The 24,281-nt window shown below is 36.3% G+C and overlaps 1 protein-coding gene across 5 annotated transcripts in view; it reads right to left on the reverse strand.

The window, feature by feature from the left end:
- The window catches only part of ADAM32 (ADAM metallopeptidase domain 32), a 167,090-nt gene that overhangs the window by 39,279 nt on the left and 103,530 nt on the right, over positions 1 to 24,281 (reverse strand). For all 5 annotated transcript variants that reach the window (XR_009517859.1, XM_060001103.1, XM_060001104.1 and 2 more), the window contains 3 exons: positions 18,326 to 18,431; positions 17,787 to 17,967; positions 13,918 to 14,001 (listed from right to left, as the gene is read on the reverse strand). Coding sequence is in view for 4 of the 5 variants with exons in the window: in XM_060001103.1 (XP_059857086.1) it covers positions 13,918 to 14,001; positions 17,787 to 17,967; positions 18,326 to 18,431 (371 nt within the window). In the remaining variant the exon portion in view is untranslated. The remainder of the gene's footprint in view (positions 1 to 13,917; positions 14,002 to 17,786; positions 17,968 to 18,325; positions 18,432 to 24,281) is intronic.

The raw sequence follows: 24,281 nt of genomic DNA on the forward strand, positions 1-24,281 counted from the left end.
AGTAGGCATAGAGGGAACCTACCTCAACATAATAAAGGCCATATGTGACAAACCCACAGCCAACATCATCCTCAATGGTGAAAAACTGAAAGCATTTCCAATAAGATCAGGAACAAGACAAGGTTGCCCACTCTCACCACTCTTATTCAACATAGTTTTGGAAGTTTTAGCCACAGCAATCAGAGAAGAAAAGCAAATAAAAGGAATCCAAATTGGAAAATAAGTAAAGCTGTCACTGTTTGCAGATGACATGATACTATGCATAGAGAATCCTAAAGATGCTACCAGAAAACTACTAGAGCTAATCAATAAATTTGGTAAAGTAGCAGGATACAAAAGTAATGCACAGAAATCTCTGGCATTCCTATACACTAATGATGAAAAATCTGAAAGTGAAATCAAGAAAACACTCCCATTCACCACTGCAACAAAAAGAATAAAATATCTAGGAATAAACCTACCTAAGGAGACAAAAGACCTGTATGCAGAAAATTATAAGACACTGATGAAAGAAATTAAAGATGATACAAATAGATGGAGAGATATACCATGTTCTTGGATTGGAAGAATCAACATTGTGAAAATGACTCTACTACACAAAGCAATCTACAGATTCAATGCAATCCCTATCAAACTACCACTGGCATTTTTCACAGAACTAGAAAAAATTTCACAATTTGTATGGAAACACAAAAGACCCCGAATAGCCAAAGCAATCTTGAGAACGAAAAACAGAGCTGGAGGAATCAGGCTCCCTGACTTCAGACTATACTACAAAGCTACAGTAATCAAGACAGTATGGTACTGGCACAAAAACAGAAAGATCAATGGAACAGGATAGAAAGCCCAGAGATAAACCCACGCACATATGGTCACCTTATCTTTGATAAAGGAGGCAGGAATGTACAGTGGAGAAAGGACAGCCTCTTCAATAAGTGGTGCTGGGAAAACAGGACAGGTACATGTAAAAGTATGAGATTAGATCACTCCCTAACACCATACACAAAAATAAGCTCAAAATGGATTAAAGACCTAAATGTAAGGCCAGAAACTATCAAACTCTTAGAGGAAAACATAGGCAGAACACTCTATGACATAAATCACAGCAAGATCCTTTTTGACCCACCTCCCAGAGAAATGGAAATAAAAACAAAAGTAAACAAATGGGACCTAATGAAACTTCAAAGCTTTTGCACAGCAAAGGAAACCATAAACAAGACTTAAATACAACCCTCAGAATGGGAGAAAATATTTGCAAATGAAGTAACTGACAAAGGATTAATCTCCAAAATTTACAAGCAGCTCATGCAGCTCAATAACAAGAAAACAAACAACCCAATCCAAAAATGGGCAGAAGACCTAAATAGACATTTCTCCAAAGAAGATATACAGACTGCCAACAAACACATGAAAGAATGCTCAACATCATTAATCATTAGATAAATGCAAATCAAAACTACAATGAGATATCAACTCACACCAGTCAGAATGGTCATCATCAAAAAATCTAGAAACAGTAAATGCTGGAGAGGGTGTGGAGAAAAGGGAACACTCTTGCACTGTTGGTGGGAATGTGAATTGGTACAGCCACTATGGAGAACAGTATGGAAGTTCCTTAAAAAACTACAAATAGAACTACCATATGACCCAGCAATCCCACTGCTGGGCATATACCCTGAGAAAACCATAATTCAAAAAGACTCATGTACCAAAATGTTCATTGCAGCTCTATTTACAATAGCCTGGAGATGGAAACAACCTAAGTGTCCATCAATGGATGAATGGATAAAGAAGATGTGGCACATATATACAATGGAATATTACTCAGCCATAAAAAGAAATGAAATTGAGCTATTTGTAATGAGGTGGATGGACCTAGAGTCTGTCATACAGAATGAAGTAAGTCAGAAGGAGAAAGACAAATACCGTATGCTAACACACATATATGGAATTTAAGAAAAAAAAATGTCATGAAGAACCTAGGGGTAAGACAGGGATAAAGACACAGACCTACTAGAGAATGGACTTGAGGATATGGGCAGGGCGAAGGGTAAGCTGTGACAAAGCGAGAGAGTGGCATGGACATATATACACTACCATACGTAAAATAGATAGCTAGTGGTAAGCAGCCACATAGCACAGGGAGATCAGCTCGGTGCTTTGTGACCACCTAGAGGGGTGGGATAGGGAGGGTGGGAGGGAGGGAGACGCAAGAGGGAAGAGAGATGGGAACATATGTATAACTGATTCACTTTGTTATAAAGCAGAAACTAACACCATTGTAAAGCAATTATACTCCAATAAAGATGTAAAAAAAAAAAAAAAAACTAAAAATAGAAATACCATATGACCCAGCAATCCCACTACTGAGCATATACCCTGAGAAAACCATAATTCAAAAAACACCACAACATTCATTGCAGCACTATTTATAATAGTCAGGACATGGAAGCAACCTAAGTGTCCATTGACAGATGGATGGATAAAGAAGATGTGGGACATATATACAATGGAATATTACCCAGCCATAAAAAGAAATGAAATTGAGTTATTTGTAGTGAGGTGGATGGACCTAGAGTCAGTCATACAGAGTGAAGTAAGTCAGAAAGAGAAAAACAAATACCGTATGCTAACACATATATATGGAATCTAAAAATAAAGAAAAGGTTCTGAAGAACCTAGGGGAAGGACAGGAGTAAAGACACAGATGTAGAGAATGGACTTGAGGACATGGGGAGGGGAAGGGTAAGCTGGGACAAAATGAGAGAGTGGCATGGACATATATACACTACCAAATGTAAAACAGATAGCTAGTGGGAAGCAGCCGCATAGCACAGAGAGATCAGCTTGGTACTTTGTTCCCACCTAGAGGGGTGGGATAGGGAGGGTGGTGGGGAGATGCAAGAGGGAAGGGAGATGGAGATATATGTATACATATAGCTGATTCACTGTGTGATACAGCAGAAACTAACACACCATTGTAAAGCAATTATACTCCAATAAAGATGTTAAAAAATAAATAAAAATAAAATAAATGGACATATTAGAATCATGCAATATTTCAAGACTGATTTATGAAAAAACTGAAAATCTGCAAGGCCGATCACTAGTACAGAAATTGAAACAGTAATCAAAAAGCTCCCCAAGACAAAAATCCAGGACCATATGGCTCCACAAGTGATTTCTATCAAACATTCAAAGAAGATTTAAAACCCATCCTTCTCAAACTCTTCCAAAAAACTGAAGAGGAGGGAATGCTTCCTAACTCATTTTACAAAGCGAACATCACCCTGATACCAAAACCAGAAAAACTGGCAACACATGTACACAAAAAGAAAATTACAAAGGTATAGTGAAGTAAGAAACAGTTTAAAGGGATTGTGCAGACTCACCTCGGTATTCTCCAGGGCCTACTTCAGAGGCAGCAAGCTGAAATGCTCAGTAAAGAGGCATATTTGCTTATCTTAAAGCTCTGGCCTAAGGGGCAGGCATATAATTTAATACATCTAGGGGCCTACTGAAATACTCTCCAAAGACAGAGGCCAGTGGACACCTACTTTGTCCTATCCCTGCCTCTTTACAGGTCACTGGGATCTCCCAGGAAGGAGCTTGTGCAAGCATGTAGCACCCAGGATTCTGAAATTCCCGCGTAGGGGATACCCCTTGATCTCTTGCCTCTGGAGGCCAGTGGGACTTGCATTCATGATTCCCAGGGGGCTGTAATAAACAGAAAGACAGTTTTGAGCTGGCAACCACCCCCAGGGCATAGCACCAAGACAGAAGACTGAAATATACCACAGGCCTTTCTATAGAACAGGCTTATTTGCTTTTCTTGAAGCTTCACCCTGAGGGGCAGCCTAACAAAAGAGCCCCAAACTACATGAGGCAAAAACCAATAAAACTACAAGGAGAAACAGATGAATCTACTGTGATAGTTGGAGACTTCAACACCCCACTGTCAGGAATGGACAGATCCAGCTGGAAGAAGAAAATCAGTAAGGACACAGTTGAAATCCACAACACCATCAACTGGATATAATTAACATCTACTCACTACTTCATTTAACAACAGGAGAATATACATTCTTCTCTCCTCACCTGGAACCCAGATAGACCACATTCTGGGCCATAAAACACACCTTACCAATATTTAAAGGAAGAGAAATCATACAATGTCTGCTCTCAGATCACAATGCCTTTAAACTAGAAATCAGCACTAGCAAAATAGCTGGAAGCTTCCCCAATACTTGAAAATTAAACAACACACTTCTACATAACACATGAGTCAAAGAAGAAATATCAAGAGAAGTTTTAAAATATGTTGAATTAAATGAAAGAGGAAATACAGTTTATCAAATCTATGTGATGCAGCAAAAGAGGTCCTTAAAGGAAAATTTCTAGCATTGAATGCATACATAAGAAAACAAGAAAGATCTAAAATCAATCATATAAACTTCTACCTTATGAAACTAGAAAATGAACAGTAAATTAATATCAATATGAAAAGAAAAAATAATTAACAGAGCAGAAATCAATGAACTTGAAAACAGAAAATCAATAGAGAAAATCAACAAAACCAAATGTGGATTCTCTGAAAAGATCAATAAAATGGAGAAGATTCTAACTGGGCTAAGAAAAAAGAGAGAAGACACAAATTACTAATATCAGACATGAAAGAGGGGACATCACTACAGATCCCATGGACATTAAAAAGATAATAAAGGGATAATATCAAAAACTCTATGCCAACAAATTTGATAACACTGATGCAATAAACCAAGTCCTTGAAAGACAAAATACGACAAAATTCACACAAAAATAAACAATATGAATAGCCTATATTTATTAAATAAATTGCATCAATAATTAGTAACCTTCCATAACAAAAAGCATTGGTCCAGCTGGATTTTCTGGTGAATTCTACCAAACATTTAAGAAAGAAATCATACTAATTCTCTACAATTTCTTTCAGAAGTTAGAAGTAGAGTGAATACTTCTTAACACATTTTATAGGCCAGCATTACACTAATACAAAACACAAAGACATTACAAGAAAAGAAAACTACAGACCAATATTTCTCATGAATGAAGATGCAAAAATCTTCAACAAAGTATTAGCAGATCAATTCCAAAAACATATAAGAAATATACACCACAACCAAGTGAATTTTGTCTCAACTATGGAGGAGTTGTTCAACATTCGGAAAATCAATTAATGTAATCCATCATAAACCAACAGGCTAAAGAATAAAAATCATATGATCATACCACAGTTACAGAAAATTATATGACAAAATTGAATAGCCATTTATGATAAAAGACCATTAGAAAGCTGTTAATAAAATAAAACTTCCTCAACCTGATAAAGAGTATCTTTAAAAAAAAAACCTACAATAACATTATGCTTAATGGTAAGATTAGAAGCCTTCTTGCTAAGATCGGGAACCAAGCAAGGAAGTCCCCTCTCACCATTCCTTTTTAACATCATATTGGAAGAAACGATGAGAAAATAAAAAGTACATAGATTGGAAAGGAAGAAATAAAACTGACATAATGATAGCATCATGATTGCATAATATGTCTCTCTTTTTGGCTCCTCTGTTCAACAACTAAATTTTGGCATCCATCTATGAACAAAAGCACCTCTGTGGAAGTTGTAGGATCAAGCACCATACACCAAGGGACCCAGGAAGAGTCTTTCCCACCTGTGCATCAGGTAATAGGCACATAGACCTCAGTATAGGCTGTGGAAGAAGCAGGAGCCAGTGAATAGGGCTCAGCCTCTCTTGGTTGTAGTCAGGGAAAACTTGGAGAGTGCTGACTTGGGCAGACACTCATGGACAAGAGAGCCTTGCAGAAGTCTGACCTTCCTGGTAATAGATGCCTGAATTCCTTTGGAGCAAATATATAAATAAATAAGTTTGGAAACATTGGAAAGGGTAAGAGCAACTTTGCCAGCACCACCCCTCCCTCAATGTGACACAGCATGGGGCTGAACTAGCCAGCAGTGACCTCTCAGGGGAAAGGGAAAGCAGTGAGTGAGTGCAAAGCTAACCCAGCTATACAGGACATAGCTGGAGAAATCTATTTCTTTCCCATAGCACCCAGAGTACCGAGACAGCACCTCTATGACTGGGGGACAGATATCAGGAAACAGGCAGATAAGAATATCAAAGGGCATTAAAGGGACATGGTTCCTGATGAATGCTTTCAGTACTCTGGCAGAAAGCCTGCCCATGAGGTGCTGTGAGAACTTCACCCAAGGATCCCACCACCACCTGACCCACAGGCACCTCCAATGCCCCAAGTGCTAAACCAACAACTCCCCCCACTTTTTGGCCTGCTCTTTGTATGCAAATTTGAGTTCAGTGGCAAGAGCAAGGTCTGGTAGACATGGGGTGCCCTCAGAAAATCGGGCCAGTGTCCTTGGGCAAAGGAGAAAGCACAAACATGAGCTGTAGCACACCTTCTGGAAAACAAAAGAGAGGTTTCCAGTAGCTGGTTTAGTGAGTTTTTAAGAATCATAGAAGACACACAAACTTAAAATTCTGCCACAAAATGGAACAAGAAATGTGGAGCAGAGATATCCATAAAGTTGGAGAAAGACCTAGACATAAGCAAGACCAGTAATAAAATCTCCCACCTGAAGACCACTAGTAAAGATTTAAGGAAGTGACTACTATTTCAAATATAAAAAAAGCAATGCAAAACTGTAAGGAATATAAAGAATCAAGGAAGTATGTCATTACCAAAAGGTAATAGTAATACTCCAGTAACTGAACACAAAGATACTGAATTTATCAATTTAGCTAATAAAGAATTCGAACTAGCTGTTTTTACAAACGCAACTGCCTACAAGAATCAACAGACATACAAGTCAATAAAATCAGGATAAACACGTGGATAAAATGAGAAATTTAACAAAGAGGTAGAAATGATAAAAAAGGACCAAAAAGAAATTCTAGAGATGAAGTATGAAATAAATAAAAAGAAAAATGCAATAGGTCATCTACAGCAGAATAGACCAAACAGAAGATGGAACTGGTGATCTAAAGGACAGGAATTTTTAAATAACCCAGTCAGTGTAGCCAAAGAAAAAATACTGAAAAAGAGAAAACAAATCATATGTGATCTATGGGAAACCATCAAACATACAGGTATTAGAATAACTGGAGTTCCAAAAGGAAAAAAGAGAGGATAGGGGGCAGAAAGTCTATTTAAAAAAATAATAGCTGAGCACTTCCCAAACTTGGGAGAGACTGAAACATCCAGTCACAAAGCAAATAGATCACTCCATTATCTCAATGCAAAATGACCTTCTCCAAGATGTATTATAATTACATTGACAAAAATCAAAGACAAAGAGAGAATCGTAAAATAAAGCAAGAGAAAAAAAATGATTGTAACCTACAAATAGAAACCCAGTAGGTACAGGCCAGGACAGAAAAAAATGATATATTCAGTGTGTTGAAAGAATAAAAAAGTCAGTCAAGAATACTTTAACTGGCAAACATATCCTTCAAAAGTAAAAGAGAAATAAAAACTCTCCGAGACAAACAAGAACTGAGGAAATTCATCACCACTATACCTGCCTTACAAGAAATGCTGAAAGAATTTCTTCCACCTGAAATAAAAACATGATAATTAGTAACATGAAAACATACAACACACTCATAAAGGTAAATACACAGATTTTAAAAACTAAATCTGTAAGGGAATGGTGTGTTAACTACTGAACAACAGTATACAGGTTAAAGGGAAAAAGTATTAAAATAACTATACTTACTATAATTTGCTAATGCATGCACTATATGAAAAGAGGTAAATTTTGACATCAAAAACAAAAAAGGGGGAGATAGTAGGGTAGAGCTTTTGTATGTGATCCAAGTTAAGTTACAATCAGCTTAAAATGGACTGTTTTATCTATAAGATGCTTTATGTAAACCTTTATGTAAACCTCATGGTAACCATGTAGCAAAAACCTATAGTAGATTCACAAAGGATAAACAGAGGGCAATCATAGCATACCACCATGGAAAATCATGAATTCATAAAGAGGCAAAAAGAGAAGGACAAAAAGAATAAGGGAGCTGAAACAAACAACAAAAAAACAGCCAAAAAGTAATGAAAGAGATGGCATTACTAAGCACTTACATATCAATAGTTACCCTAATACATGAAATTAATTAATCAGTCAAAGGTCAGAGTGGCTGAATGGATGAAAAAACAAGACCCAACTAAGTCTGCCTTCAAGAGAATCACATAGCCTCAAAGAGATGTAAAAATATCCCATGTAAATGGAACCCAAAAGAAAGAGGGGGTAGCTATACTTATATCAGACAAAAAAAGGCTTTAAGCCAAAAAATGGTAACAAGACAAAAGGAAGATCATTATATAATTATAAAGTGGTCAACTCTGCAAGATATAACAATTGTGAATATACACACCCAACAACAGAGCACCTAATATACTAAGCAAATACTGAAAGGAGAAATTGACAACAAGACAATAATAGTAAGACACTTCAATACTCCACTTTCAACAATGGAAAGATAATCCAGACAAAAAATCACAAAGAAATGCTGGACCTGAGCTATACTTTATACCAAATTGACCTAACAGATATATATAGAACATTCCACCCAAGAGCAGCAGAATACATATTCTTCTCAAGTGTACATGGAACATTACCAAGGATAGGTCATATAAGCCACAATACAAATGTTAGCAAATTTAAGAAAATTGAAAACATACGAAGTATCTACTTGACCAACACGATATGAAACTAGAAATCAACAGCAGGAAAGCTAGAAAATTCACACACATGTAGAAATTAAACAACACACTCCTGAACAAACAATAGGTCAAGAAAGAAATTAGAAAGGACATTTTAAAATCTTAAAACAAATAAAAATGGAAACAACACAGACAAAAACTGGGGTTCTGTAAAAGCAGCTCTTAGAAGTTTATAGCAGTAAATGCATATATTAAGAAAATACAAATAATCCTAAAATTTATATGGAACCATAAAAGACCCAGAATTGCCAAAGCAACCCTAAGGAAAAAGAACAAAGCGGAAGGCATAATCCTCCCAGACTTCAGACAATATTACCAAGCCACAGTAATCAAAACAGTGTGGAATTGGCACAAAAACAGATATATCAATGCAACAGAATAGAGAGCCCAGAAATAAACCCACACAGTTACAGTCAATTAATCTTTGACAAAGGAGGCAAGACTATATACCATGGGAAAAAAGACAGTCTCTTCAGCAAGTGGTGCTGGGAAAGTTGGACAGCTTCATGTAATGAATGAAGTTAGAACACAGCCTCAAACCATAAAAAAATTAAACTTGAAATGCCTTAAACACTTAATCATAAGCCTAGAAGAGATAACAGGCAAAACATTCTCTGACATAAAGCATACCAATGTTTTCTTAGGTCAATCTCCCAAGACAATAGAAATAGAAACAAAATAAACAAATGAAACCTAATCACTTACAAGCTTTTGCACAGCAAAAGAAACCATCAACAAAATGAAAAGAAAACCTACAGAATGGGAGAAAATATCTGCAAACCATGTGACCAACAGGGCTTAATTTCCAAAATATACAAACAGCTCATAAAACTAAATATTGAAAGTTTATAGCAATACAGTCATATAGCAGGGAAAAAAAAATCTCAAGTAATAAGCAACCTAACCTTACACCTAAAGCAACTAGAGGAAGGAGAAGAAACAAAACCCAAAGTTAGTAGAAAGAAATAAATCATAAAGATCAGAGCAGAAATAAATGAAATCAGAACAAAGAGACAACAGAAAATATCTATGAAACTAAAAGCTGGTTCTTTGAAAAGATAAACAAAATTGATAAACCTTTAGCCAGACTCATCAAGGAAAAGTAAAAAAAAAAAGGAGAGGTCTCAAATCAATAAAACTAGAAAAGAAAAAGAAGTTACAACTGACACCACAGAAATACAAAGGATCATAAGAGAGTATACAGGCCAATAAAATGGAAAACCTAGAAGAAATGGACAAGACTGTACCAGGAAGAAATAGAAAATATGAACAGACCAATCACAAATTCTAAAATTGAAACTGTAAGTAAAAAACTCCCAAAAAACAGAAGTCCAGGACCAGATGGCTTCACAGGCAAATTCTACCAAACATTTAGAGAAGAGTCAACACATACTCTCTGAAACTCTTCCAGAAAACTGCAGAGGAAGGAAGACTCCCAAACTCATTCTGTGAGGGCACCATCACCCCAATAGCAAAACCAGACAAAGACATCACATAAAAAGAAAGTTACAGGCCAATATCACTGATGAACATAGATGCAAAAATCCTCATAAAATACTAGTAAATCGAATCCAACAAAACATTCAAAGAATCATATACCATGATCAAGTGGGATATATCCCAGGGATGCAAGGATTTTTCAGTATCCACAAATCAATCAGTGTGATACACCACATTAGCAAATTGAAGAATAAAAACTATATGATCATCTCAATAGATCTAGAAAAAGCCTTTGACAAAATTCAACACCCATTTATGATAAAAATTCTTCAGGATGTGGGCATAGAGGGAATATACCTGAACATAATAAAGGCAATATATGACAAGCCCACAGCTAACATCATACTCAATGGTGAAAAGCTGAAAGCATTTCCTCTAAGATCAGGAACAAGACAAGGATGTCCAGTCTCACCACTATTATTCAACATAGTTTTGGAAGTCCTAACCATAGCAATCAGAGAAGAAAATGAAATAAAAGGAATACAAATTGGAAGAGAAGAAGTAAAACTGTCACTATTTGCAGATGATATGGTACCATACATAGAAAATCCTACCAGAAAACTACTAGAGTTCATCAATGAATTCAGTAAAGCTGCAGGATACAAAAGTAATTCATAGAAATCTGTTGCATTTCTATACACTAACAACAAAAGACCAGAAAGAGAAAATAAGGAAACAATTCCATTAACCATCACATCAAAAAGAATAAAATACCTGGGAGTAAACCTACCTAAGGAGGCAAAAGACCTGTACCAAAAACGGTAAGATGCTGAGTCATGATATCGAATATGACACAAACAGTTGGAAAGATATACCATGTTCTTTGATTGTCAAAATGACTATACTACCCAAGGTGATCTACAGACTCAATGCAATCCCTATCAAAATACCAATGGCATGTTTTGCAGACCTAGAACACACAAAAAAATCTTAAAATCTGTATGGAAACACAAAGACCCTGGAGAGCCAAAGCAAGCTTGAGAAAGAAAAACAAAGCTGGAGGAATCAGCTCCCTGACTTCAGACTATATTATAAAGCTACAGTCATCAAAACAGTATGGTACTGGCACAAAGACAGACTTATAGATCAATGGAACAGGACAGAAAGCCCAGAAATAAACCCATGCACCTATGGTCAATTAATTTGCAATAAAGGAGGCAAGACTATACAATAGAGGAAAAACAATCGCTTCAATAAATGGTGCTGTGAAAACTGGACAGCTATGTGTAAAAAAATGAAATTAGAATATTCTTTAAGACCATACACAAAAATAAGCTCAAAATGGATTAGACCTAAATGTGAGAGAGGACACTGTAAAACTCTTAAAAGAAAACATAGGTGGAATAGTCTCTGACATAAATCAAAGCAATATCTTTTTTGATCTGTCTCCCAGAGTAATGGAAACAAAAACAAAAATAAACAAATGGGACCTAATTAAGCTCAAAAGCTTTTGCACAGCAAAGGACACCATAAAAAAAACAAAAAGACAACCCATAGAATGGGAGCAAATATTTGCCAATGATGTGACCAACAGGGGATGTCTCCAAAATTTATAAACAGCTCGTGCGACTTAATATCATCAAAAGAAAACAACCCAATCAAAACATGGGCAGAAGACCTAAATAGACATTTCTCCAAAGACAACATACAGATGGCCAAGAGGCACATGAAAAGAAGCTCAACATCGCTAATTATTAGAGAAATGCAAATCAAAACTACAAAGAGACATCACCTCAAACCAGGCAAAATGGCTATGATCAAAAAAATCCACAAATAATAAATGCTGCTGCAGACGGTGTGGAGAGAAGGGAACCCTCCTACACTGTTGGTGTCAATGTAAATTGGTGCAGCCACTATGGAGAACAGTATGGAGGTTCCTTAAAAAACTAAAAATAGAGCTACCATACAATCCTGCAATCCCACTCCTGGACATATATCTGGAGAAAAACATGGTCCAAAAGGATACATGCACCCCAGTGTTCACTGCAGCACTATTTACAATAGCCAAGACATGGAAGCAACCTAAATGTCTATCAAAAGAGGAGTAAAGAAGATGTGGTACATATATACAATGGAATATTACTCAGCCATTAAAAGGAATGAAATAATGCCACTTGCAGCAACATGGATGGACCTAGAGACTGTCATGCTGAGTGAAGTTAGTCAGACAGAGAAAGAGAAATATGATATTGCTTATAGGCAGAATCTAAAAGAAATGATACAAATGAACTTATTTATAAAACAGAGACACTCACAGACTTAGAAAATGAACTTATGGTTACCGGTGGGGAAGGGTGGGGGGAAGGGATAGTTAGGCAGTTGGGGATTGACATGTACACACTATTATATTTTAAATGGATAACCAACAAGGACCTACTGTATAGCACAGGGAACTCTGCTCAATATTATGTAACAACCTAAATGGGAAAATAATTTGAAAAAGAATAGATACATGTATATGTGTGACTGAATCACTTTGCTGTACATCTGAAAGTAACACAACATTGTTAATCAACTATATTCCAATATAAAATTAAAAGTTTTAAAAAGAAAGAAAAAATACATGCAGCCCAATATTCACTGCAGCACTATTTACAATAGCAAAGACATGGAAGCAACCTAAATGTCCATCAACAGCGGAGTGGATAAAGAAGATGTGGTACATATATACAACGGAACATTCCTCAGCCATAATAAAGAATGAAATAATGCCATTTTCAGCAACATGGGTGGACCTAGGGATTATCATACTAAGTGAAGTAACTCAGAGAGAGAAAGACAAATATCATATGATATTGCCTATGTGTGGAATCTGAAAAATGGTACAAATGAACTTATTTACAAAACAGAAAGAGTCACAGATGTAGAAAACAAACTTATGGTTACCAAAGGTGAAAGGAGGTGGGGGAGGGATAAATTGTTTGGGATTAACATATACACACTACTGTATATAAAACAGATAACTAAGAAGGACCTACTGTATAGCACAGGGAACTCTGCTCAGTATTCTATAATAACCTATATGGGAAAAAAATCTAAAAATAACAGATATATGTATAACTGATCCACTTTGCTGTACACCTGAAACTAACACAACATTGTAAATCAACTATACTCCAATTTAAAAAAAATGAAAAAAAAAATAGGGGTGTTCTACTATCACTTGAGATTGACAATCCAACCTTCTATCCACTGCACTTTTACTTGTTTGGTATGGGAAGTAAATTGGCCTCATTGGGCAAAAAAAAAAAAGTCTATTACAAAATGAGGGATAAAACCAATAGTTTTCCCTCACCCTATATATTCATAGACACACAAACTTTAGCTTAATTATCTTCCCGTAACGAACAGGTTAATGTATTTATTGGAATATTTAATACCTCTGAAAAGTGCCCAACTGTAATAATAAATTTGTTAGAGTCATCAGCAATTTAATTCTGTACAATGTCCTCTAAAACATATGGCTACAAATTTAGTAACCCAATTCAGCCCCACATTTTAAGTAGATACATGTCCTAGCACACAGTAGGAACCCAATAAACATTGAATAAATTAACGAATGATGCTGAAAAGTGTCCAAGAGAGGTGATTTGGGAAAACACGAATCATGTGCTTACTTACTCCATGTCCATTGCACTTTAGTGAACACTCATATGATCTGTCTGCAAGTATCCTTGATTCTACACATTCACGATTTACACAAATCTAAAGAAAAACACATACAAATTTTTTTTTCTGAGTTAGAGCAGTCCAGTTATTGTAACATTACCATCAGTAATTTTATAGCATAAGACCACAGACATTCAATGCAGTAATTTCCATTAAGTACTGCTTTTGCTGTAACCCACAAATTTTTATATGTTGTATTTTCATCTTCATTTAATTAAAAATATTTTTCAATTTCTCTTGAGATTTCTCCTTTGGCATAAGTGTTATTTAGAAATGTGTAGTGTAAGCTACAAATATTTGGGGATTTTTCCAATAAGTCTTATGTAAACTATGGACTTTGGGTGAGGATGATGTAATAGTGTAGGATTGTGGATAGTGTAGGTGTCTGCACTTCTGTGGGGTAAGTGGTTATGGGAACTCCCTGTACTTTCTGCAACTTTTGATGTGAACCTAAAACTTCCCTAAAAAATAAAGTTTATTTTTTAAAATAAATTTTAAAGAAATGATTCAGGCTTCTGGTATTCGGTTCCCCATTTAAGGAGTTTGGAAGTTGACACTCCATCCTAACAACAAGTAAAAAGTTGAGCAGACTGAAGAAGCAACAACTCTTTTAGGATCCATAAAAGAAGTGACTTGGGGGCAAACCACTGCCCCCAAATTGGAGAGACAGACGAGCTAACACAGGGAGTCACAGCTTACCAGAGAAAAGATTCACAAGCGGAAACCTCCTCAGGTACCCATCCCAGCGTCGGAAAGCCTGAACTGTAATTGATGAATTGCTGGAGGCGCAATACAGACACCTCTGAGAGTCAGGAACTCCAGGAGAGCCCCACAATTTTGTGAGATGTACATCCAGGAGCTCAGCCAACGTTCTCACAGTAAATATTAGAGAAAAACATTTCTTGTATTCTGGCAGGAGGAGGGGAAAAGGAACCATTTTGAAGTAGCCAGAGCACTCTGTTCTTAACAAGACTTGCCCTCAGGAGAAACCAGTTAACTAGAGCCTAATCTGGTGATGTCTTATCAGAGCCTAACTGGTCTGAGGGAAGGGAAATACCCAATTTCAGTCAGCTCTAACCTTCCATGTGTAAGAAGAGAAATACCCAACTCCAGCCCACTCCAGCCATCCTGTCCCATCTAAGGGAGGAGAAAAAACATGAGAAACACTTGTGAAGTTCACAGTCCAGAGGCACAGGTTCACTGAAAGACTCAGACCTGTTCATAAGACTAAAGAACACTTCCCCTTCCCACAACACCTCACCACCACATTTCTAAAGATCTATTTACAGCAGTTCTTTTATCTGGTTCATCATGTCCAGCTCTCAAGAAAACAGATAAGGTTATATACTAAAAGCTAAAAAACACAATTGGAAAAACGGAGACAGTATCAGAACCATACATGTCATGGATACTGAAATTATCAGACCAGGAGTTTAAAACAACTATGATTAATATGCTAAGGGCTCTAATAGATGAAGTAGACAGTATGCAAGAACAGACGGGAGATGGAAGCAGAGGGACAGCAATCCTAAGAAAAAAATAAAAATAAATGCTGGAATGAAAAAAAAAACCACTGTAACAAAAATGAATAAATGCCTTTAACGGGCTTATTAGTACACTGGAAATAGCTGGGGGAAGAATCTCTGAGCTAGAGGATATCAATAGAATCGTTGAAAATGAAAAAGCAAAAAGAACAAAGACAAAAACATAACACAGAATATCCAAGGACTACGCGACAACTATAAAAGGTGTAACATATATGTAATGGAAATGCCAGAAGAAAAAGAAAAAGGAGCAGAAGAAATATTTGAAACAATAATGACTAAGGATTTCCTCCAAATTAATGTCAGACACCAAACCACAGTTCCAGGAATCTCAGAAAACAATAAGCAGGATAAATGCCAAACAAACAAACTAACAAACCCCTACACTTAGGCATATTGTGTTCAAACAGAAAATCAAAGAATAAATCCTGAAAAAAGCAAAAATTTTTTTTAAAACCGTACCTATAGAGGAACAAAGATAAGAATTACATCTGACTTCTCCTCAGAAACCAGGCAGTCAGAAGAGTAGAGTAAAATATTTAAAGTATTGACAGAAAAAAATCCCTAACCTAGAATATAGAATTCTATATACTTGCAAAATTATCCTTCAAAAGTGAAAGAGAGATAAAGACTTTTTCAGACACACAAAAATGGAGGGAATTTTTCGCTAAGAGAGCTGTCTTGCAAGACATGTTAAAAGAAGTTCTTAAGAGAGAAGGAAAATAACATAGGTCAGAAACTAACAGGATGTACAATAGCTTTACGTAAACTATTTTCTTTGTGTGATAAGCATGTGTCAATGTAGGTTGATCAATTGTAACAACCGTACCACACTGGTGGGCGATGTTAGTAACAGGGAAGACATGCCTGTGTGGGGCCAAGAGGGCGTGTAGGAAATCTCTCTAACATCCTTTCCATTTTATTGTGATTCTAAAATTGTTCTTTAAAAACAGTCCAAAAAAATGATTCAGGGCAGGGAAATGGGAGAAACAAATAAAACAAGACTGACATAAAAAAAAATCAGAATCAAAAAATCACTTTTAATTACAATAGCCTGAAATCTAACAAAACCATCCCTAAGAGCACAGTTTAAATAGTAATCTGTATTACTGCACATATTGAAAGTTTGCATAGAAAGAAAATCAATTCAATAATCAGGAGTTTTCACTAAATATGCGCTATTATTCGAGTTCCTAAGAAAATATATTAGAAGTTTTCATTAAAATATACTACAGATATCTAACATTCTATTATGGAATGTATTAAACATCCAAATATTAATTCTTTTAAGTATAAAGTATAATAATCAGAGGATTAAGGATACATTCCCAACTCCCTTATTTCTAGCAATATCAACTTCCCTAAGTTGCAGTTTTCTTAAATGAGTACAATAATACTTTTTCTGAACTATTTGAGATTTGTTTCAAGGTAAAATGAAATAATGTATGTGAAAATGATTTCCTTTCACACATGAAATCACAACACTCTTCAGAGAAATGGCCTCACAAAACCCTTTCTAAACCCCAACACCCTAACCCTTTTAAGCCTTTAATGTGTTCCGTCTTCTCATTAGTTCTTGGCCTCCGTGGTGTGTCTAACAACTCCTTTTAGAATGTAGAGATTTTGAAGTAAATTTATTTCCTCTATGTTTTCTCCAGATTTGGTTGGTTGGTCTCATAGATAACAAATTATAATAACAATAAATAACAGCCAACCTATATTTAGCTCTTACTATGTGCTGGGCATTGTGCTAAGCACTTTATACTATTATCTCATTTAATCTTTGCAATAACTCCATAGAGTAAATGTTATTATTATCCCCACTTTACATACAGTTGTGATATCTCAGACTGGTTAGGTAACTTGCAAAATGTCAAAAACTAAGAGGTAAAGACTGATTCTTAGCAGCCCCATCTAAGTTGTGCTTTTATCTACTGGGCCGCAAAGAGACATATATTACTATGTGGGATTTCTTCTTTCTTCTCCAAGAAGAAAAGTGAATTTCCATGTTATGGAATATTTAACTACAAGTACAAGTATTCCCAAGATTTCTCTCTTCCCCACTCCAGCCCCAGAACACTTGGATTTTCCTTGCTCACAACACTGAAATTCTAATGGGGATCAAACAATTCTCATTTCCCTCAGATACCAATTGAAGCTTATTCATTTTCTCCTTAACCAAATATTTAAGTTTACAAAGCACTAGTAATTAACTGTACTATTTATTAAAGGAATTAATAAAACTAGATTTTTAAAAATAGATTTTAAGTCATTTACCCTCCCAGTATCACAAATAGAGCCATTTTTGACCACCATTGGATCTTCTCCACCTTTCGTTGTGTAGTGCATAGTTATACATACAGTATTTCGTACAAAAGCATAAATCACAGAAGCACCGTCTCGAAGGAAAGGAGTTTGAAAGGGGTAGGTGCAAATTAATCTGCCACATATAAGATTCCTGCAAACATAATAAATTATACGATTATTATGCATTAGGCATTTATTAGGAATGCATCAGATTGGTTTCTTTGACAAAAAAGTAAAAAATAAACAATGGTTCTCCATTTATGGCAATATATCTAAGGAAAATGTAACACTTTAATGCTAACATTTAAAGTAAAAAGTAAAGCCATTGATACAGGCTTAATAAGCCTGTAGCACAAGAAAGATGCCAAGGCTAGAGATTTTGATTTCAGATTTACTCCCATACACATGTGATACTTGAAACCACTGGAATGAATGACATATATAGAGAAAAACTAAAAACAGAATCTTACAGAACACGAGAGGTTATCTTTAATATTTGCATAGCATACCTCCATGCACAAAATTTATATTTGCTTCTTTCTCTACCACAGTTCCCAAACTTATCAGTTTGAGACTGTATTTCTTCATAGCAGGCAAATGGAGCATTTTTTGAACCTGTCAAAGTTAGAAATATATTTGGATTAAAACTTCCTTTTTTTCCATCTTCCTCAATTTCCTCATATATTTATGTTTCTTATGTTTTTTTCTCTATTATTATCATCTATTCAAAAGTTTCCTAGTGACGTTGTAAGAAAAAAGAAATGATTAAAGTGAAAAGTAACGCTCATGGTTATTTCTCCTTTTACTTCATTTTCAGTCATTTCCATCACAAAAGATATGAGGATGGGGAGAGCTACAGAAGTGTAAACCTTGAGAGGGCTCTGTGAAAGAAGACAAGAGAGAGAAAACTATACTTGTTCTCCTAGATTCTGAGTAGGAATTTATAAAAAGCCAGGTGTATAAAAAAATCTCATTAAAGAAACCTCGTATCTTCAGAAAGTCTGAAGTGAAGGGACCAAAATTGCCAAACTATAAATTTACCTGTTTTTCCTTCATTCCTATATTAGTTTTTTTATCATTGTATAAAAAATTACCAATATACTGGCACCTTAAAACAATACCCACGTCACAGTTTCTGTAAGTCAGGAGCCTGGCAAAGCACAAGCAGGTTTTCGGTTCAGGGTCTCACTAGGCTGAAATAAAGTTCTTAGCTGGGGTTACAGTCTCATTTGAGGCTGGAGTCCTCTTCCAATCTCACTGGTCGTTGGAAGAATTCATTTTTTTGCACCCATTGCTCCATTGTCTTACTATCTGCCAGGGGTTGCTCTTGGCCCCTCGGGTCCTAGTCACACGGCCCTCTCACAACAATGGCAGCTTATTTCTGCCAAGCCAGCAAGAGAATCTTCTGACATCTTCCTTCTTCTAAAGGCTCACATTATTAGGTGAGGCCCCACTCAGAATGATCTCCCTTTTGATTAATTCAAAGTTGACTAATTATGGACCTTAATTACATCTTTAAAATTCCTTCATATTTACTATGTAATCTAATCATAGGAATGATATTCCATCATATATTCACGGGTTCTCCCCCAACTCAGAGAGGGGATTATCCAAGAAATGTACACCAGAAGAATATTGGGGGCCATCTTAGAATTCCACCTAGCACAGTCACCGTCTCCAAAATGAACCTTGCTAAGTCTAACTGCCCATCTATAAAATATAAAAGTAGGTAATAATATCTACCTCAGTGGATTGTTATGAAACTTAATTAAGATGATGCTTATTTAGTCACTCTTTTTTTTTATTAATTTATTAATTTATTTTTGGTTGCATTGGGTCTTCGTTGCTGTGCATGGGCTTTCTCTAGTTGCAGCGAGCGGGGGCTACACTTCACTGCGGTGCACGGGCTTCTCATTGCAGTGGCTTCTCTTGTTGCAGAGCACGGGCTCTAGGCTCACAGACTCTAGAGCGCAGGCTCAGTAATTGTGGCGCCATGGGCTTAGTTGCTGAACAGCATGTGGGATTTTCCCGGACCAGGGCTCGAACCTGTGCCCCCTGCATTGGCAGGCGGATTTTCAACCACTGCGCCACCAGGGAAGTCCCATATTTAGTCACTCTTAATTCCCATCTAATCCTTCTCCATTTTCTTTTGAGATTAAGAAGGTTTCTCCTATTTACCAGCTCCTTCTATGATTTACATTTTTCCCACTATTCCCTTTAATTTTTTACCTTCTCCTAATTCTATCTCTTTCCACCATTTTTAAACATTGGTCCATCAAAGGTGCTTGTATATGTACCGTGAGGACAGGTAATGGTATTTCTGAGTATTCACAATGTTTATTAGCTCAGTTGTGAATCTGAGAATACCAGGTTAGGAATGCTCTTCATCCAGGCCAATTTTTACTCATTCAAATAGTGCTTCTAAAGGTACCAATGAGCCCTGTATTTAATTTCTCCCTTGAATACCTTCTCTCATTAGTGTTAGGGACTTTCTTTCAGCTCAGTCTGGGTTTTCCAAGGTGATATGGAAACACCAAAAGGGCAACACTTTGAAAATGTGAAATCACATGTCAAATATTTCCTTAAACCCAGTATACTGATGAAGTCTACAAAGTAAGAGAATTTTCTCTTCTATAGTCCAAATAGTGTATTTAGATTCCCTCTAACCTATTATCAAATGCTATGAGGTACCACAAAATAGTAGATGGACTTTCATAGACAGATGTGCATGGCTGGTACTAGGTCAGTAAATGTGGGCGCTGGAAAACTACTACAAGTAGTTTAGGCAAGACTCATAAATAGCACTGCAGAGTAGGGAGTCTGAGGTTTTACTCCCTTGACCACTATTAGAGACGACTAGTTTACGTTTCCAGTTAGATGGACTAGAAGGCCACCCCATCTCAACTGTAATAAAGGGAGCCATTGAAACGTTAGCTAAAGTTTTATCTTTTATAACCTGACATCTTTCTCACCTCATCTCATGACTAACAGGCATTTGCAACTTAACATATCCTAAAACCAAATTGTTTTACACCCTAGGCTTCTTTATAGGACCATTAGTCAACCAATGTTCAGGCGAAAACTTAGGAAGAATTCTTGATTTCTTTTTCCCCCCCTCACTACCTGCCTCCACCATCTAATCCATGTATTATGGACACTGCCCCTAAATACAGCCTGAGCATGACCACTTCTCATCTGCTGCGCAGTCACCACTCTAGCCTGTGCTATCATCAGTTCTCTTCTAATATGCTACCATAGCTTCTAAACGACTCCCCACTTTCACTCTCCATAGTACATTCTCCATATCGTAAGTCAGAGTGATCTTTTTAAAAAATAAAAATACATCAGCCTCTTACTTAAATATCTCTAGTGGTTTCCCATTACATTAAGAATAAAATCCAATTTTCTTGCCATGGTCCTTACTCAGCCTGGTTCACTACCTTTCAGCCACACTGCCCTTCTTTTCATCCTTGAACTCACCAAATTCATTCCTAACTCAGAACCATAACATTTGCTGCATTTCTCTGCCCAAAATGCTCTTTCCTAAGATCATCTTCTGGCTGACTTCTTCTTAATATTAAAGTTTCTACTCACATTTCACTTCCACACAGAAACCATCTCTGAACACCCTGTCTGAACAGCCTCACCTTCATCATCAGTCTTTTTCCTATCACTCTGTTTGCTGTTGCTTTGTTTGGGGGATTTTTTTGCTGTTGTTATCATACCATTCACCACTAATGGAAATGATTATATTTATTTACTTATTTACTAATTTTTTATTGTTTATGCCTGAACCCTTCACTGGAATATAACCTCCATAAGAATAGGAATCTTTTTTTTTTGTCTTTCCCATCCCTGGGTTTCCAGTCCTAGAAGAATGCCTCACCCAATTAAGGTGATAAATAAATATTTATTGAATGAATGAAAAAAATCAACACCTTGGGGAACATATTCCATGATCTGTCTTTCTTATGGAGTTTGACATCCAAAATCAAAACCTCCAATAGGAATTATACCTATTCTATTTGAAGCAATAGAGATTTTTAAAGATTAACATTTGAAACAAACTCCTTAGTGATCTCTCCCAAATTATGTTTCCAATGTCACCTCACTAATTTCATTAGTTTCTGTTCTGTGGCCTTCTAAATATTTTTTATTGAAAGAGGCAATATCGATTCTACATTTTTCAAATAACTTGTAGATAGAACCAATTTAAAATTTCCACAAATTCATGATACGAAGTAAGAGTTGAAATTTTTTCCTCATGGCTCCTAAAACAGTCCTAAGAGATATTTAAGATAAATAAGCATAAACTTACTTATACAATCTGAAGCCACTTGAGCTATATAATTCTTTTCCATCTCCAATAAACTATAGATTATTACTGTAACACCAGCTGAAATAATGGAGAAATAACTATTTTCAAAGAAGTCCAGGAAATTCATCACTAATTATGAGAATAACAAGAGACAGATTAAATGAAATATTTATTATATTGGCACTCAAGGAAGAAATGTAAGTGAAGATTATCTCTCTATCTCTTGTTTTCATTTATGTTTACACTCCAGCTTCATTCTTCTGTCTCACTGAGGCCCATCCTTTTCCACATGGTCAAAAACATAGCTGTCCAAAACTCTGGAGCTTTATTTATGATAATTTTGAGTCCTTAGAGGGAAAACTCTCTTGTTTAACTGTCTAAAAGTCCCAGAAAAGAAACTCAGAACCTCCCCAACTCCCTTAGCATGACTTAGACATTCAGCTCAAAACCCACCAAATGTAGCAAGGTTGAAGAGTACTGCAGTTAGACTGGGTCTGGTTAGGTACCCGCTACTGTCCAACCAAGTATAAACAGGGGTATAAGACCAAACTATATTAAGAACATATTTCCCACAGTAACCATGTGGATATTAAGCAGTTCTTAGAAAGTGGTATTAAGAGGAAAATCCTACCCGAGGCCTCTGCAGAAAAAGATGAATCTAGAAGCCTACTGTGAAATCTTGCCTCTTACCATCAATAAAACAGTTTATGATACTCTGATCTATACTAACCTCTGCCTTCTCTATATAAACTTTGGTACTCCAGAAAAACATGACTACTAGAAAGCATAAACTGTTCCCATAACCTCAACTTTGGCTAACTGTGGGCAATTGGGGGGCAACTGTCCCCCAATATCCATTCCTTCTTTCTTCCATTCGGTAATAGAACTTTCTTGTTATTAGCAGGGCACATAGACACCAAGCTAGAGAAAACATTTTTCAGACTCCCTTGCAACTAGATATGGTACGTGACTAGGTTCTGATCAGTGGATTATGAGTAGAAATTATATGCAAAACATCCAGTTAATGGCATTAAGCGCAAGCTGGTTACACTTCCATTTCTTCTTTTCTCCATTCCATGGGCTAGTATACACGTTTTGTGCTGGAAAACTACCTTCTACCAGAGACACAAGGGATGACGGAGCAAAAAGAAAGGCGACAGGTTCCTGAAAAATGTCACAGAGCAAAGCTGCTGAACCATCTTTGATGAATTGCCTATCTCTGGAATACTATATGAGAGAGAAAATAAAGTCTATCTCTTCTGAACCATTGTATTTTTAGGTATCTGTATTATAAGTTTATTCTCTAACTAATAACGAGGATTGCCATTATAGTAAACCAAATGCTTTAGGAATGGGTGTCCCATATAAAATGTATTACACCAGGTGCCACGGTTCACTAGTAACAGGGAGACCAGATTGATCCAGACTGAGCTCCAAACTGATCCACAGTGTTCAGAGGACCAGTGGGAGCACAGGTGGTCAGCTCTACCCAATATCTGCACTGCAGTCATTGAAGAGTTTGCAGTACTGAGTCCAGTGGGATCAGCTGTTAACATAGGCAATCCTAGACACTTTAGAAGCAATTATTACCATTCATGAGATCAAACAAATTAAGCTCAGTTGAATGACCACTTTGAATACTTGTAGTTTCCATTACATAATTCCTGAAACTTCCTATTTATCTTGGTCTCACTTCTGTGAGATTCTATCATAGCACTACTTCTTCTGAGTTCTAAGACACTTTATTTTTTCCTCAGATAAAGGTACAAGCACTATATTCAGAGAGCCACAGTTCCTATCTCCCTATCTCCCTTATATCTGTCATACCAATAAATGCACTACCTATAAAAAATTTTCTAGGGGCCAAAGACAGTGGGCCATCCTCTATACCAGAATTAGAAATGTGCGACAGACTTTAAGTCTAGGTGTTTGGGGCCAAATATTAATTAAATGAATTGACTCCCTGGGGATACTAACTTTCAGAAAATAATTTATTGGTAATAATTTATTGGTAATTAACTGGTAATTTATTGGTAAAGAAAATAATTTATTGGTAATTTATTGGTAAAGAATTTTTGAGGCCTTGATCTCTCTTGGTAAAATTATCCTGGACATTTTATCAAGAACTAGACTAGGACACACATCTA

The sequence above is a fragment of the Delphinus delphis genome, chromosome 21, assembly GCF_949987515.2.
Source record: "Delphinus delphis chromosome 21, mDelDel1.2, whole genome shotgun sequence".
Lineage (NCBI taxonomy): Eukaryota > Metazoa > Chordata > Mammalia > Artiodactyla > Delphinidae > Delphinus > Delphinus delphis.